This window comes from Lepisosteus oculatus, chromosome 3 (assembly GCF_040954835.1).
Source record: "Lepisosteus oculatus isolate fLepOcu1 chromosome 3, fLepOcu1.hap2, whole genome shotgun sequence".
In the NCBI taxonomy this organism is placed as follows: Eukaryota; Metazoa; Chordata; class Actinopteri; order Semionotiformes; family Lepisosteidae; genus Lepisosteus; species Lepisosteus oculatus.
This window is the reverse complement of record NC_090698.1, coordinates 58,239,326-58,253,897: the sequence shown is the minus strand read 5'-3', so window position 1 is coordinate 58,253,897 and position 14,572 is coordinate 58,239,326. Positions and strand designations below refer to the sequence as shown.

Below are 14,572 nucleotides of genomic sequence, written 5' to 3'. Positions count from 1 at the left end.
AACTAATTGTATTAATAAAGGATTGTTTTTGCTTTTTGCCTTGTAGTATGTCCGTGTTTCATACGACACCAAGCCCGATCTCCTGTTGCACCTGATGACTAAAGAGTGGCAGCTTGATCTTCCTAAGCTATTGATCTCTGTCCACGGGGGACTGCAGAATTTTGAACTGCAACCAAAACTCAAGCAGGTCTTTGGGAAGGGTCTGATCAAGGCTGCTATGACAACTGGAGCTTGGATCTTCACTGGTGGTGTAAATACAGGTGAAGGAACAGCATGTCAAATAAACCAGGGGTACATCACACAAGTAGGAGGGTGACTGCAGTCAAAGGCAGCCAAGCTACCTAACTTATTTTAAATTATTAACATTTAGAAAGTGCTGAGCCCAGAGCATGTCACTGGCATAGCTGCTGCACTGCATAATTTATCCAAACAAAGCTATATGTACCAGTGGTCTCACAGTCAAGTATGTAAAAACTCTGTAAATTGTTCTTAAATTAGAAAGAAACATACTTAAGCTTTAAATATGACTCTGTGGTATTCAAAATAATTGATCAGGGAGTTAAAACTAAAAGACTGATCTAAAAGACCAGTAAATAACACAAGCAGGAGTATATTTACTTTTTATTTGGCATGATGTATAAGGTTTTGCGGACTGGAGAACAATTATACATTTTCTTTTTAACAAAATCGCCTTTGGCCACACGTGGGGTAAAGAAAATGTTTTTAAATGTTGGAAAAATTATTGGTTTTTGAAAAGTATTTTTTTTTTGCTTCTCTAGATTTGGGTAAGGGTACCCTGGAAACCGTTCTGTAGCACAATCATAGTGAACCGAAGAATTCAAGACAATTTACTGAAAGTGTTCTACAATATTAAATTTAAAAAAACTTTATACAAATAAGCCATTAAATATTGTTCATAAAAATTAAATGATGTTCTGATTGGGAAATCTCAGTCATTAAAAACATTGAACAATATTTTAATACACATGCGGAGTTGTATATGAAGTAATTCTTGTATTGCTTATACATATGATATGCAAGCTATAGTTAAATCGGGGATATTAGCACTACAAGATAAGCAAATTCTAAAGCTACATTGCTCCTGTTGCACAATGACTATAGCATGATCAACAGTATTTGCTTAGATCGCCAAATGAGACTCCTTAACAAAATTCCTCTAATTTAATAGTGTGAAATTAAAAAGAAATGGAGGCAATGCAAATTTATTATACTGTAATAGTGAACCTAAGTAGTTCTGACTATGGAAATAAAGAGAAATCAATACAATACCAAATTATATAAGGATATACAGTAATATCAGTCTGTTTTTTATGTCCTGGTACTTGATTTTGTTTCTTCAGTTCAGATGGAGAGTTCTCAAAACATATATTGATCTTGGTCCTATTGCAGGGGTCATCCGTCATGTTGGAGATGCATTAAAAGACCATGCTTCCAAATCAAGAGGGAAAATCTGCACTATTGGAATTGCTCCCTGGGGAATAGTGGAGAACCAAGAAGATCTCATTGGGAAAGACGTAGGTGTCTGAACCTTCTTGAATTCACTCGTCTTTTTTACTTATTCCGCATTTTGGAAGTTACTGGAACACATCTAGAATTTAACCAGAGTGTTAAAAAACCTATTGTACATGTATATGAACAAAAGGTAATTTGAAAAAGCCTGTTAGTTTCAGTGTATTTAATTATTCTGTAGTGTAGACACTTACTGTATGTTCTCTTCTGAGTGATGAATGTTGAGTGAGGGTGCCTTGTGAGTTTTGTGCTCAATGACTTTTACAGTATGTCTTGCATGTATATGTATTGAGTCAAGCCAGGAAACATTGATACTGTGTGTCAAATGAATTATATCATCATATATTGCAATGAAACCCTGATCCTTACCCATTAATTGTTTATTATAGGAACTTACACACATACTGTATTAATCTAGTTTTATTTTCCACTGAGTTTATGGAGTAATAATGGAAAAATGTAGTTTAACTAGAGTGATCGCATTTTACAGTACATTTCTCACCAAGACTTGGTTTCTCTCAGTTTTAACAATGTATGAAGTAGTACTGAACAATTTCACTAATCTGCTGGGTGCACTGTGGTGTCTGAGCCTGCCCTGCATTGTCAGTGGTCTACATAAATGAGCCCAGTGTGATTCATGAACATATTTTCAGAATGTACAGTAACACAGCAGGACCTAGCAATGAACAATCATTAAAGAACAACAGCTTTGTCATAAATAGTATAGTTTAAGATTAATTGAGTTTACAGTGAAAGTTAAGGGTGTCCCTTGAAATTGCACTGTGTATTTCTATCTGACAGGCATGAGAGTTTTTATGCTCTACTTAGATGAACAGGGCCAGAGTTAGTGAACTGTGCACTGTGCCTTTAGGGGCAAAGTGGGTGAGGGAATCAGTGCAGATTTCATAGCTTAACCTTTACTGCCCAGAGGATATGTTTCTGATGGACTAAAAGTTCATTAGGTCACTTGCCTTGTGTTAATCTTGCAATTTGACATTAAGGCTACCGGATCCTTCCAGGCCCCTGTAAGAATGAAATGTCTGTAAGGGACGTCGTTCGGAGTGTTAGCTCAAGGTACTGTGTTGCTTGTGTCAAAGCTGTGGACTTTCTGATATGCCACATGGGTGTCCTGGAGTATGTGTACTGGTCCACAATCTGTAGCATTAAGATTGATTAACAGTTGGTGATTCCAGAGGTGGGAAGTATAAAATAGAACATAACTTGTGATTCTAAATGTTTAAAAATGATAAAGGCCTTGTGTCAACACTGGTCTATACTCCACCCAGCTCCTTGACCATCCTGACACTGACAGTGAACTCTCTCACCTTTTTGTGTTTGAAGTGGCTCGTCTCCACTCTTGGATAGTCTTTTGGACCCCCCTCTGAGATCCTAGCTCACTGATGTTGGTCCCCTCTCAGGGAAGATTGTGTGAACCCCTTCCTGTGGCTGGTCTCCCCTTTTGGACAATCACACAGACACAACCACCCCGCTCACATCCCCTCACACCATCTTCACACCAGGCGATGGAGTATTCAATTACACTCCCGACTAACTCTGCGGGTGTTAAAGCTTGGCTAACCACCAGACACAGAGTTTTCAGGCTGGCTTACTTTCTGATGCCCAGTTCCATCTTCCCAATCTCTGGGCTTTGAAGTATTCACCATATCACACTCCTCCCTTCATCGCCCCCTCTTACAACTCTCTGAGCTAATCCTCTCTGTAACAGAGCCGTGCCTCCCTGACTCTGCTGTTTCCTTACTCTCTCGATTACTGTGTCTCTGTGAGACCGCACATCTGTCTGCAGTTAGACACAGGGATGAGTCAGGACTCAACCTGTGCCAAATAGACTTCTCTCTCCCAGCTGTGGGGAGAAGGTAAACTGCTTCCTTGCCCCGTTCCTCAGCAGCGCACTTCATCCCATCTGGGTCTGGGCCCTAATGATTTACCGTGCAGCCTGTCTGTCCAGCACCTGTATTGCCTTGAAGTACAGCCTAATCTGTCACTCTTAAGAACTCCCCACTGCAATTCTCACTCTCTCTCCTTCCAGGCTGGAGCCAAGACACTGATTAAAACCCTTTCTTCCCAGCTGATCTTATAAGCATTTTAATTAGAGGAGTGGATAATTCCACCCAGACCCAGTACCTGTAGCGACTGCCCCTTTCCCTCACTTCAAGTGAACCTTTATGCAACTTTTTCTCAATTCTTCAGCCATCTTGGCTCAAGGCCACACCATCAGGTCAGAATTTTGAGCCAAGATGGTCACTTCCTCACAGAGCCACCTCTCTCTGCTGTACATCACAGGCCTATTCTTTATGGTTCAACAATGATTTTCTATGAAGTATATGACCTTTGTATTGATGATAAATGTCAACACAGAGATATAGACTGCACTGCTGGATTCCATTACCTAATACCTAATATTTTTTTAGTTCTTTTTTATGTTGTATTTGCTTTTCAATATTGCAGTTTACTTTTAATTAACGGAATGCAAATATTTTCTCTTTGGCAACCCTTGTTTAGAAATTCTGCTTTTGATTTGGTTGTGCGTTCCAGTATCTTTTCGTATAATGTGAGGCTATGAACAAAAATCCGCACAATTAATGCGTAACCAAATTCCAAACTAAAAAAATAGAAAGAAAAAACAATGTTTCGACTGGTGAACATTTTTCAGGTGAAAAGACAACCTACTTTTTTTCATTCTTTCTACGTTTGAGCTTGGAAGGATCCTCTGCTTGGCCTGCACATTCATAAAGCTCCCCACTTGAACCGATATTTAAGATTACTCCACTACCCCTATGATTTCAGTATGCTTTAGTACATTCCCATATTTTAGTCCCTTCAATCAGGAAAAACATCAAAAACGTTTTAATGATGAAATAGAAATGACTAATATACTATATACTGTTTTCATTTCACCTGTGTGTTTATCAAGGAAGAAATCACCAATGTCTTAGGCCTAGCAAAAACAAAAGTTCTGTGTTCCAGTAGGAAAGTCACCCATATTATAAGTTCTTAAGATAGACAAATCTCCAGAACATGATGGTATTGTAGCAATGATTAAATATTAAATATTGTAAGCAGGAAAACAAGAAGTGTTATTCGTAAGACATCAACCAAAGTGTTCCAACAGTCACTCAGGATGGATAAAACTTGACTGAAAAATTACTAATGCCCAGCAATGAGATGGTTCACAAAACTGAACTACGATATTCTATACCAATAATTCTCACTTTTATTACATGTGAAGAAACAATATTTGGAAATAAAATAAATGATAATCTGTTTGGAAATAGGAATCTAGAGGCTAGTCAGCATGGATTTAGAAAAGCCAAGTTTTGTTAAACTGACTTGTTAAAGTAAAAACCTTAATGGAAGCAAACTTTTGTTTTGCTGTTATTAAGTTAATTTGTGCTGTTCATAAAGATTTTGATTACGTTCTTTAGAAAAAATCACTTATGAAATTTTAGGCAGGAGGTACTCAAAGTAATGCATGTTTTTAGTTTGAGATCTGGGTAATGAATAAAGAATAGAGCTACAATAAAGGGTAAATACCCATGTTGGGTGGAGTTGTAAGTAATATAATTCTGCAGGTATCTGAATTGGCTCCACTGCTCTCCTTACTGTTTAGCAATAGTCTTAATTCTGATACTTAGTTTAACAGTCGAGTTTGCAGATGATACCAAATTAAGACCACTGTAGAAGTGGCAAAATTCAAAAAGATAATAAAACGTTTAAAACTGAAGTCAATGAAGACAAGCACAGAGATGGAAAAACAATTACTACTAAGTATAAGGCAGGAAACACTGAGCCTAAAGGAGCGACCTATGAAAAAAAGTGTTAATGTTGACATGTCATTTTCATCTTCTTGAAGTAGAAAAAACAGACAAGGCAAGTGCAATGTTTGGATTTATAGTTAAAAATGTAGAATTTATATCAAAGGATATAATGTTACAATTGCACAACGGAGTAGAAAGACATTGTTTAGAATACTGCGTACAATGTTGCCCACCTTCTTACAAACAATTGCTACTCTGGAATCAATCCAGAGAGGAGGAACCAGGCACCTGTACATTCCCAGGCTCAAAGTAAAGACCTGCTCTGACAGGTTAAAATAACCGTCACGTTCTGGAAAGCTGGTGTTATGCAGGCAGCACAAGATTTGCAAACACATACAGTACACAAGCAATTTGGCTTGTTGGCAGTGTTCCTTTATGGGGTCCATATGATTTAACTGTAAATAGTTTGGTTCTTTTTCTTATTATACATTGTTTCACCTCTATTTTATGATATCTGGAATATACAGTGACATTACTGTGTTAATTGTGGCACATGTGACTGTATTCTGACTCTGCCTTTGGATTTGTTATGCCTCTTTATCTCACAGGGTGAGATGAGCATTTAGGCTTTTAAAGAGCGTTCATATATAATTTTGAAAAGTGAAACATGATGCTTAATTGCAAAATCATAAGTATCCCCTTTTTTGAGATTGTGATGCCCCTGTAAGACACTGTAGTGTAGACAGTTGTGTTAGGTGACATGCAGCAGTGTAGAGAAGCGTGCCTGATACGATTGTTCATGTCTTACTGTGGCACCCAGTAGTAAGAAGTCTTTACTGATACTTACGTGTAGTAAAGAGATGCCAGACCTCAATGAATAGCTTGGGAAAGCAGCTCGTTATCTGTGTTCAACATTCTGATTTGCATATCATTAATTCAATGCAAATTAAGCAGTGGTGATATTCATGCCTCAGTGGATTTCCCACAAGTAGATCCTCATTTTCCTCAGGGCAATGGGAATAATAAATAGGATGGCAGAGAGAAAAGAACGGCACCTGTCTTTTCCAAGTAATTCACATAGCAGTGCTTGGTAATTAAGGCCCTGAAGGAGTTCAGTCTCACCTTCTGACCAGTATCTATTATTTTACCCCAAAAAGCACTTGTTAATCTGTTGAAGTCCTTAGGTTAGAACTAAATCCAGAATGTTACTCCCTAGTAAACCAAAACCATAGCCCCAGATCTTTCTCCTTGCTTTAACTCTTCTGGTAGAGCAATAGTCATGGTGTTGGGTTTACAGTCCCCCTAATTGTCTGAATATATCTGATTCAATTATTTTTGGTTATTTAAAAATTAATAACCCACTTTCATGAAGAATGCTATAAAGACCACTGGTTCCAAAAAGTGTAAAGCTAATCAGCAAATGACTAAATTAAATGATATTTGCTGATATTTATGCATGATAATATAGATATTTTGAAATTTAGGTTTCTCAGTATGGTTATTAAATCTTGATAAATTCATTGATGGTATATAAAAATTGTACAAGTTTGAAATTAAGCATAAAATCGTGAACTTTGAGAAAGTGCTGTATGGTTTTGCCACGGGTGAGCCCAAGAGTTTGAGCATATTACAATGAGAAACAGCCCTTCCTGGTCACTAGTCATTGTAATGACTAATGTAATGTGATGTATGAGTGAATAATTACAGGTTGTGTAGCAGACATTTCACCGCAGAAAAGTTGAAGTTTTTGTCGGCAAAACCGTCTTGAAGTCGAGAGCATTATTTCTATTGGATTAAAAGAAATGTTTACAAAAGCCTGTTTGTTTACAAGGTAATAAAGCCGCTTCACATCACTGGACGTTTTGTTGCCTCGTTTTGAGTCGCAGAATATAGTGCTGCACATAACTGGGAATTTTTTCTATTTTGTGAGCTTTTACAGGTTACTGTGTAAATTTGACTTTCATTGTGATTTGAAATGCACTCATCAATGCCTTTGTAACCATGAAATCTAAAAATAGTGTTGCAGTTCCCCTTTAAAGCATTTCCTTTACATCACTTCTGTTACATTGTATCATAAGCATACTTTATACATAACTCTGAAGGTATGACTCATATAGAGTATAAGGTTCATTCAACATTTTGTAGTCCTACAGTTTACAGTATCTTGACTTAGCATTTTAAAACATTTAAAATAACTACAATGTGTATTATTAAGAAAGTGTGCACTTTATTTAAGTTCCTACAGTATATTCTTCATTCATACCTGTAGACTCTTCTCTTACAAAAAAGTGCAAAAACATTTTGTGGTCATGTACAGTACATATTACAAATATTGTAGCTGCACAGCCGCCTATTTCAGGTAAGACAGAAGCCTAGTGATTAGAAAATAACTATCTGAGAAATCTGGATTTCAATCCGATTTCTTTAATAGTTTAATTACTTAAAATAAACGTAAATACAGCAGAGACTGAAAGTAAGAAAATAAACTATAATTGGCGCCAGTCTTAAGATGCCATTATAAAATAACTAATGAAATAACTAGCTTGAGAAGGTGATGCTACATATTCTGTTTTTCCCTGAATTATGCTGGCACATGCCCTAGAACACTTTCTTGGGCTTAGTCCAATTTACTTGTTACTTAATTAAATTAAGTCTGGAAGTGTTATCTGAGTCCCCAAGCAAATAAAATAGGTTAATCTAGGAATGTCTTCAAATGGCCACAGGGTCTTCTGCTTTACATTTTATCTTTATTTCTCAATGACTTCATTTATTTGATCATTTGCTCTGTTGAACATTGTTTAACACTTTACGGTCTTAAGAAGCTGAAGATTTAAAACTTAAACTTTATTCCACGCACACTAATAAGAAGACAGAAAGCATTAAATAAATATTGTGCACGAATGTGCGTCTTAACCCCAGCCTTGATTCTACAAATATGTCTTCTCAGAGAGATAAGTCATTGCATAAAAAGATTAATATATATATAATATATGCTGTACAAGAGAGATAGACAAAGGATTCAACATTGTGATATTGGTAGAAGAGTCGGGGTAAAAATCACTCAAGCTGTTGGCAAGAAAATTAAAACAGAACGATAATACAATATATAAAATAAGGGACCAGAACTGTAATGTTGTATTATATAAATGGGAAATAATCCAAAACACTTTTACAAATTTTTACAGAAAAATATATACACAACCCTCAGAAAGTGAAGAAAAGATTAACGCTTTTTTGGAATCTCTCAGTTTACTAACTCTTACGGAAGATCAAAATAATATATTAAAAGCGATGATAACACCTGAAGAATTGAATTTAGTGATTACGAGATTCAGAAGTAATTAATCACCTGGTACTGATGGTTTTAATTCAGAATGGTATAAAACCTTCCGAGTGGAATTAAAACCAATCTTCTTTCTGCTTGTAACTCAGCATTAATTGATGGAAAATCATGGAGAGAGGGTATCATCTCAGTTATCCCTATGGAGGGAAAAGATACTGTCAATTGGATTGTGGATCGTTCAGACCAGTCTCAGTCCTTAATGTGGATTATAAAATATATACAGCAATACTGGCTAAATGAATCGAAAAGATTCTCCCTCATCTGATATACTATGATCAAACAGGGTTTATTCAAGATAGAGAAACCCATGTTAACATTTGACGCACGTTGCATATTATGAACCATATGGAACAATATAATTTAGAAGCTTCTTTGATGAGCCAAGATGCTGAGAAAGCTTTTGACTCTGTTAGCTGGAAATACCTCTATAGGGCCTTAGGTAGGTTTGGTTTTAATGAAAATATTATCAAAAGTATTCAAACCTTATATGACAGACCAACAGCACAAATTAAAATAAATGGTTATTTATCTGATAGTTTAGAATGAGGAAGTAGACAAGGCTGCCCTTAGTCTCCATTGCTCTTTTCTCTATACTGTATATAGATTCACTAGCCCAGTGGATATGACAAAATAGCAAAATAAAAGGTATTTCTGTACAAGGGAATGAACATAAGATAGCACTGTACGCAGATTACATTTTTTTATATCTGGAGGATCCCACTAGTTCATTTCCTGAACTAATGAAACTCTTATATAGCTTTGGTTTGCTGGCAGTCTATAAGTTAAATGTTCCAAAAACACAAGATGTAACCTTTAATTACAAACTCCACGATTTTTTAAAAAGCCAATACAACCTTAAGTGGGACCAAAGTTCAATGGGAAATCTAGGAGTCTATTTACCAAAAGATTTTTCTACATAAACAACAATTAATTATGGACCACATATAACTAAAATAAATCAGATATACTGAAATGGAACCTAATCCCCTTTGTGATTTTTAGCTCTAGAATTGAATCTGTAAAAATGAATCTACTGCCACAATTACTCTTCCTATTTCAAGCTCTCCCTGTAGAAGTCTCTGCAAAACAACTTTCAGAATGGGATAAGATGATTTCTAGGTTTATATGGCAGGGGAGAAAACCCAGAATTAGATTCAAAACATTGCAACTTTCAAAAGATAAAGGGGGAATTATCCCTTGTAAATAACCCCCCCAATTCTGGCATTATTAGGTAAAAAGAATTTAGACAAAATTACTGAAAAAATATTCAATCCATGGATAAAGTTTAAACTAAGGACAATGGGATATGATTACAAAAGAGTATCACTTACTGTAAGTGAGGCAGTAAAGATACTCAGATGGTGCACCTATGATACAGTTTAAACCAAAAAAAGTGGATAATAGATTTAAAATTTGGATCACAAATGGAATAACTGTATTTTTAATAACTGCATAATGTAATATAATGGATAAGAATCAGTTACAAAGTTTTCAGTATTTAAATTTTAATTTAAAGGAGAAACACTATTTGGAGATTTCTGATTTTTATAGATATCTTCAAATGCGCCACTAATTTAATAATGAGATTATAAGGGGAGAGTTAGATATTGTTAATGATGAGGTAGTGAAAGTAGTTACAGAAGCCTACAAATCAGAATTAAGTAAAGGTATTATATTTAGATTATATAAAGGTTTTATGGAAAAGAAATCATATTCTACAGAGTATATAAACGATAAATTGGTGAAAGAAAGTGAAGACTGAATTTCAAATAAAGAGTGTCTTAAAATTTGTGATTTTCAATGGAGATGTACAGTACTAACTCAGATTTATGGAGAGAGTTTTGCTGGAAAAACATTGTTCGATTTTTCATTACTCCAAGTCAGAAGGCGCTCCATACTTAGGAAAACTCTAAATGTTGGAGACTTCTGGAACTGCCCTAAAATAAGGCTTTTCTGGAAGGAGATACACGAGGCCCTGGAAATACCCTTTACAAGTGGGTTCTCTCAGATTTACCAACAATGAACAATTGGATTGAATTAATACATGAAATATTTGTAATGGAAAAATTAACATTTTCACTAAAATGACAAATGAATAAATTTGTCAAATATTGGTCTAGATGGGTTAAGTACATTAAACCTTTAAGGTCTGAATTTGTTGATACATAATAACAGACTTAATAAGGTACATTTATATAGTCTCCTCCCTGTTCAAATTCATGAAAGTATAAATCTTCCTCATTTTGAATGCTTATAGTTTGTTTAAAAGTTTTAGAATTGTAAAATACTAAGGGAACAAATAGTAAAATGTTTTTGCTTGTGATGTACTGTGTAGTCAAAAGTCTATTGTAAAAGTAAGGCTGAGTAATGGTGATTATACTATATGTAAAATGGTTTTGTTTTGTTCTCTAAAATAAAAAAGAAATACGTATTGTGCTTCTGAACTTTTGAGACTGCTAATTTAGATACTTAAGGACTTATTATTAAAAAATAATTGTTTATTAAACAATGAGTGAGTGGCATTGTGGCACAGTGGTTAGCCCTAGGGCCCTGGGTTCAATTCCTGGGGTGCTATCTGCATGGAGTTCTTTCCCCATGTTTGTGTGGGTTTCCTCCAGTTGCTTTGATTCCCTCCCACAATCCAAAGATAATCCAGTTCATTGGCTTCTGGGAAAATTAGCCCTGGTGTGAGTGTGTGCCCTGTGATGGACTGGTGTCCCATCCAGGGTGTACCCTGCCGTGCATCTGTTGTTTGCTGGGATAGCCTGCAGCTCACCCATGACCTTGTACGAGACAAAGTAGTAGGAAAATGGATGGATGATGAATGAATGGTAACAGCTTTTATTTTTTCCATACCAGCTTTTGAGTTATAGTGTTCAATTCTTGAGGTACGTTTTTACGTTACGGCAAATAACCTGGGTTACCGTCAGCAAACTTCGCCAACTTTTCTGTTGTTGATTCGTTTTAAATGGCATTATCAAAGTGCTTTCACCTCTCAAGGTGTGTGGGAAAGGGGTAAAAAGAAACTGATCCTGAGGAGTCAATCCTTTTCTTTCCTTCTCCATAGGTAGTCAGGCCGTACCAGACGATGTCAAACCCTTTGAGCAAGCTAACAGTTCTGAACAGCCTGCACTCTCACTTCATACTGGCTGACAATGGTACAACAGGGAAGTACGGTGCTGAAGTGAAGCTTCGCAGACAACTAGAGAAACACATTTCGCTTCAGAAAATCAACACCAGTAAGTATAAACCAAGAAAAGTTACAGCTTTAGAGAGGCATGTACAGGAAATTCATGCTTGCGTGATCAAACCTAGCATTGCCTGTCCACACTCCTGAAGTGTTTTCTCACACAGGTAGGATCAATCACCAATACTGGAAGCATCCATACAATCTAAAGACATGCATAGATCGCCAAAGTCAGAATAGTCAGCCAGACATTTACAAGATTTCAGCAATCCTGATTATTTCTGATGTCTTTTTTTGCCGTGACAGGGCTGGATTGCAGTTTATTTTGTGCTCTTGAAAGTGAGTGTAGATCTCACTTTAGGGACTGTAAGAATGTGTGGCTTATGTCACATCCTCCACTATTTTCTGCTTTACCTATGTAAACTCTTGGTCTGTCTTGACGAGCAATGTGACTTAAACATTTAGAGAACCTACCAGTATATATTATTACTCTGTGTCATTTTGTGTTTTAATACATTTTCCTGATGTTATCTTGCACCCAAACACAGCTTTGAAGCTTTGCATATACAATATGTTTATACTGTATTATAATTAAATAAATGTTTAGTAGTCCATAAAAATATGTCCTATAAGGACAGCATAACACAAGATAAAGAAGTATTTGTCGAAAAATTAAAAAAATGTGTTATAAATAAAGATTCTACCATTGCATAGTTGTTCCACTCTTTCAGGTAATAAATCATTTGAAGGACCCTGTCACATTTTTCTTGTCATTTTCAATTTTCGGCGTATCACTGAACCAGGGAACCTGCCAGACTTATGTAAATAAAATTTTTCCACTCCTGTTGGGAAGGAAACACTGTAACTCTTTAAATGATTTCCATCAGAGGTGTTTGTAAGGCAGATTTACGGTATATTTCACCACAAGGCAAAAAAGTACTGATGTGCAAACACAAACTGTAATTTGTTACCTGAAATGAGGACCAGCAAGTCCAGTTATGATTGATGACAACTATCTAGTACGAATGCAAGTGACAACACTAAGTATAGCTATAAAAAAGTATATTCAAGACTAATCACATAAAGTCATACACGCTGACATATAAATTCCTTATAGTTTCATTTTACAAGACTTGACACTGCTTCAATTATCTCAGATGTTTTTTTTTAAACAAATATACACATTCCGTATTAAGAGGGAAACCACAGCGTTAAACATGCGGATCACAAAATTGCAAAGTCTCAAAGTTTAAATGTAGGGTTAATCGTACTCAGTATCAAATCATTAGCTTTATAAAGCCTTCAGTGGAAGTTAGATGTTTTTTTTTAGAGATGAATGAGATTAACTCACCACCCCCCAAAACCATCCTCCCAAAACAAATTGGATGTTAATTTCGCAGCACATGCTATCTCAGACTATTGCAATTTGAAGGCCTTCCATTCTCTATGGGACTGATGGAAAAGCACTGGGAATTTGGCCCAAAGCAGACAGTGCAGCAAAACGAGCCAGCGTGGGAGGGCCCTCAGTGCTGGCCTCTTGCCTGACTGTCCATCTGCTCATGTGACCCGTGGGCTTCCCTTTGTCATCCTATGCCTGAGAATATATGAAGGGGGCTGGGAAGGCAAAGGGACGTTCAACTGTCATCACTGGCATCTCCTTTGATCATTGCTTCATCACCCAAACGCTTCATGTGCTCGATCACGTTCAGTTTCTTTTTCACATCCTGTGTGACATTGATGCGTTCTCACATCTGTCGAGTCCATGAGAGATGCACCCTGACGTGTTCGTCATAGTAGGTCCGAAATGTCAGAGACACACAGAACGGCAGGCTGGACTGCGGCGTTGGAAATCCGCAGTCTGGTAGCGACAGCAGGGAAGAGACTGCCGTTTGTCAGGCAATTCGCCTCTTTGCTGCTGCTGCTGCGGCTGCCGCTTCGAAGCAGTTTTGGAAATGTAAATTGAAACGAAGAAACGGATCTGGACTGCGAAATTGTAAAATGTAAGAAGGTACAGCGTCTATTTCAGTGATGTTCCCGTGAAGGCCCTACAATAGAGAGACATGTGCGTTGCTAAGGGTGGAGGTAAAGACAATATGTGCCTAGATCAGACTCACATCAGAAGACACTAACTTAATAAATAATGACTGTTGTGTAATGTTTCCTAAGTAGGTCAGCTACATGTTCTCAGGGGAGAAAAGCAACGTGGTAAAATAGACCGACGTGCTTAATTTGTCTACTGTTTCATTAAAGGCAAAATGCTAACCATTCACAATAGGAGACACATATACAGCATGTATTACTACTCTATTACATACCATACAATAGTGAAAAGCGAAGGTTATGTACTGTACTGCAATTAGTATATTTTAGTCACAAAAGATTAATAAGTATGCTGTCTGCCTGTCCATCATTTGTTAAGTGTTAGTACATCATTTATATACTGTATTTACTGGTGTATGAGAAGCACTATGATTTTAGAAGAAAATGTATGGAAAATATATTTTTATATTTCATATATGGAAAATTGGTTCCCATTCAATTATTTGCATTTTAGCCAATCCGCATTGTGATAAAACACTTTATAACAGAAATGACAGTACTTTATTACTGTTGGAAACAAGTATTGATTAAGCATAAAACAAAATACTTTTTTTGTGAATCCCAGCATATGTCACTGAAAGTGAAACATTTACCCTTACTTTCTAAAACAGAAGTTGGAGGTGGATTGAAATGTCT

General features: G+C 36.4%; 1 protein-coding gene and 1 long non-coding RNA gene across 9 annotated transcripts in view; one reads left to right on the top strand and one right to left on the bottom strand.

Annotated features, from left to right (window-relative positions):
• Nucleotides 1-14,572, bottom strand: part of LOC138237732 (uncharacterized) — a 117,830-nt gene that overhangs the window by 34,485 nt on the left and 68,773 nt on the right. The window lies entirely within an intron of this gene.
• trpm3 (transient receptor potential cation channel, subfamily M, member 3) overlaps nucleotides 1-14,572 on the top strand; it is a 227,348-nt gene that overhangs the window by 150,263 nt on the left and 62,513 nt on the right. For 5 of the 8 annotated variants that reach the window (XM_069187305.1, XM_069187304.1, XM_069187303.1 and 2 more), the window contains exons 4-6: nucleotides 47-260; nucleotides 1,411-1,539; nucleotides 11,721-11,888. In XM_069187305.1, coding sequence (XP_069043406.1) covers nucleotides 47-260; nucleotides 1,411-1,539; nucleotides 11,721-11,888 — 511 coding nt within the window. Of the gene's footprint in view, nucleotides 1-46; nucleotides 261-1,410; nucleotides 1,540-11,716; nucleotides 11,889-14,572 lie in introns of all 8 variants that reach the window. The other 3 variants (XM_015367507.2, XM_015367487.2, XM_069187307.1) reach the window with 1 other exon arrangement.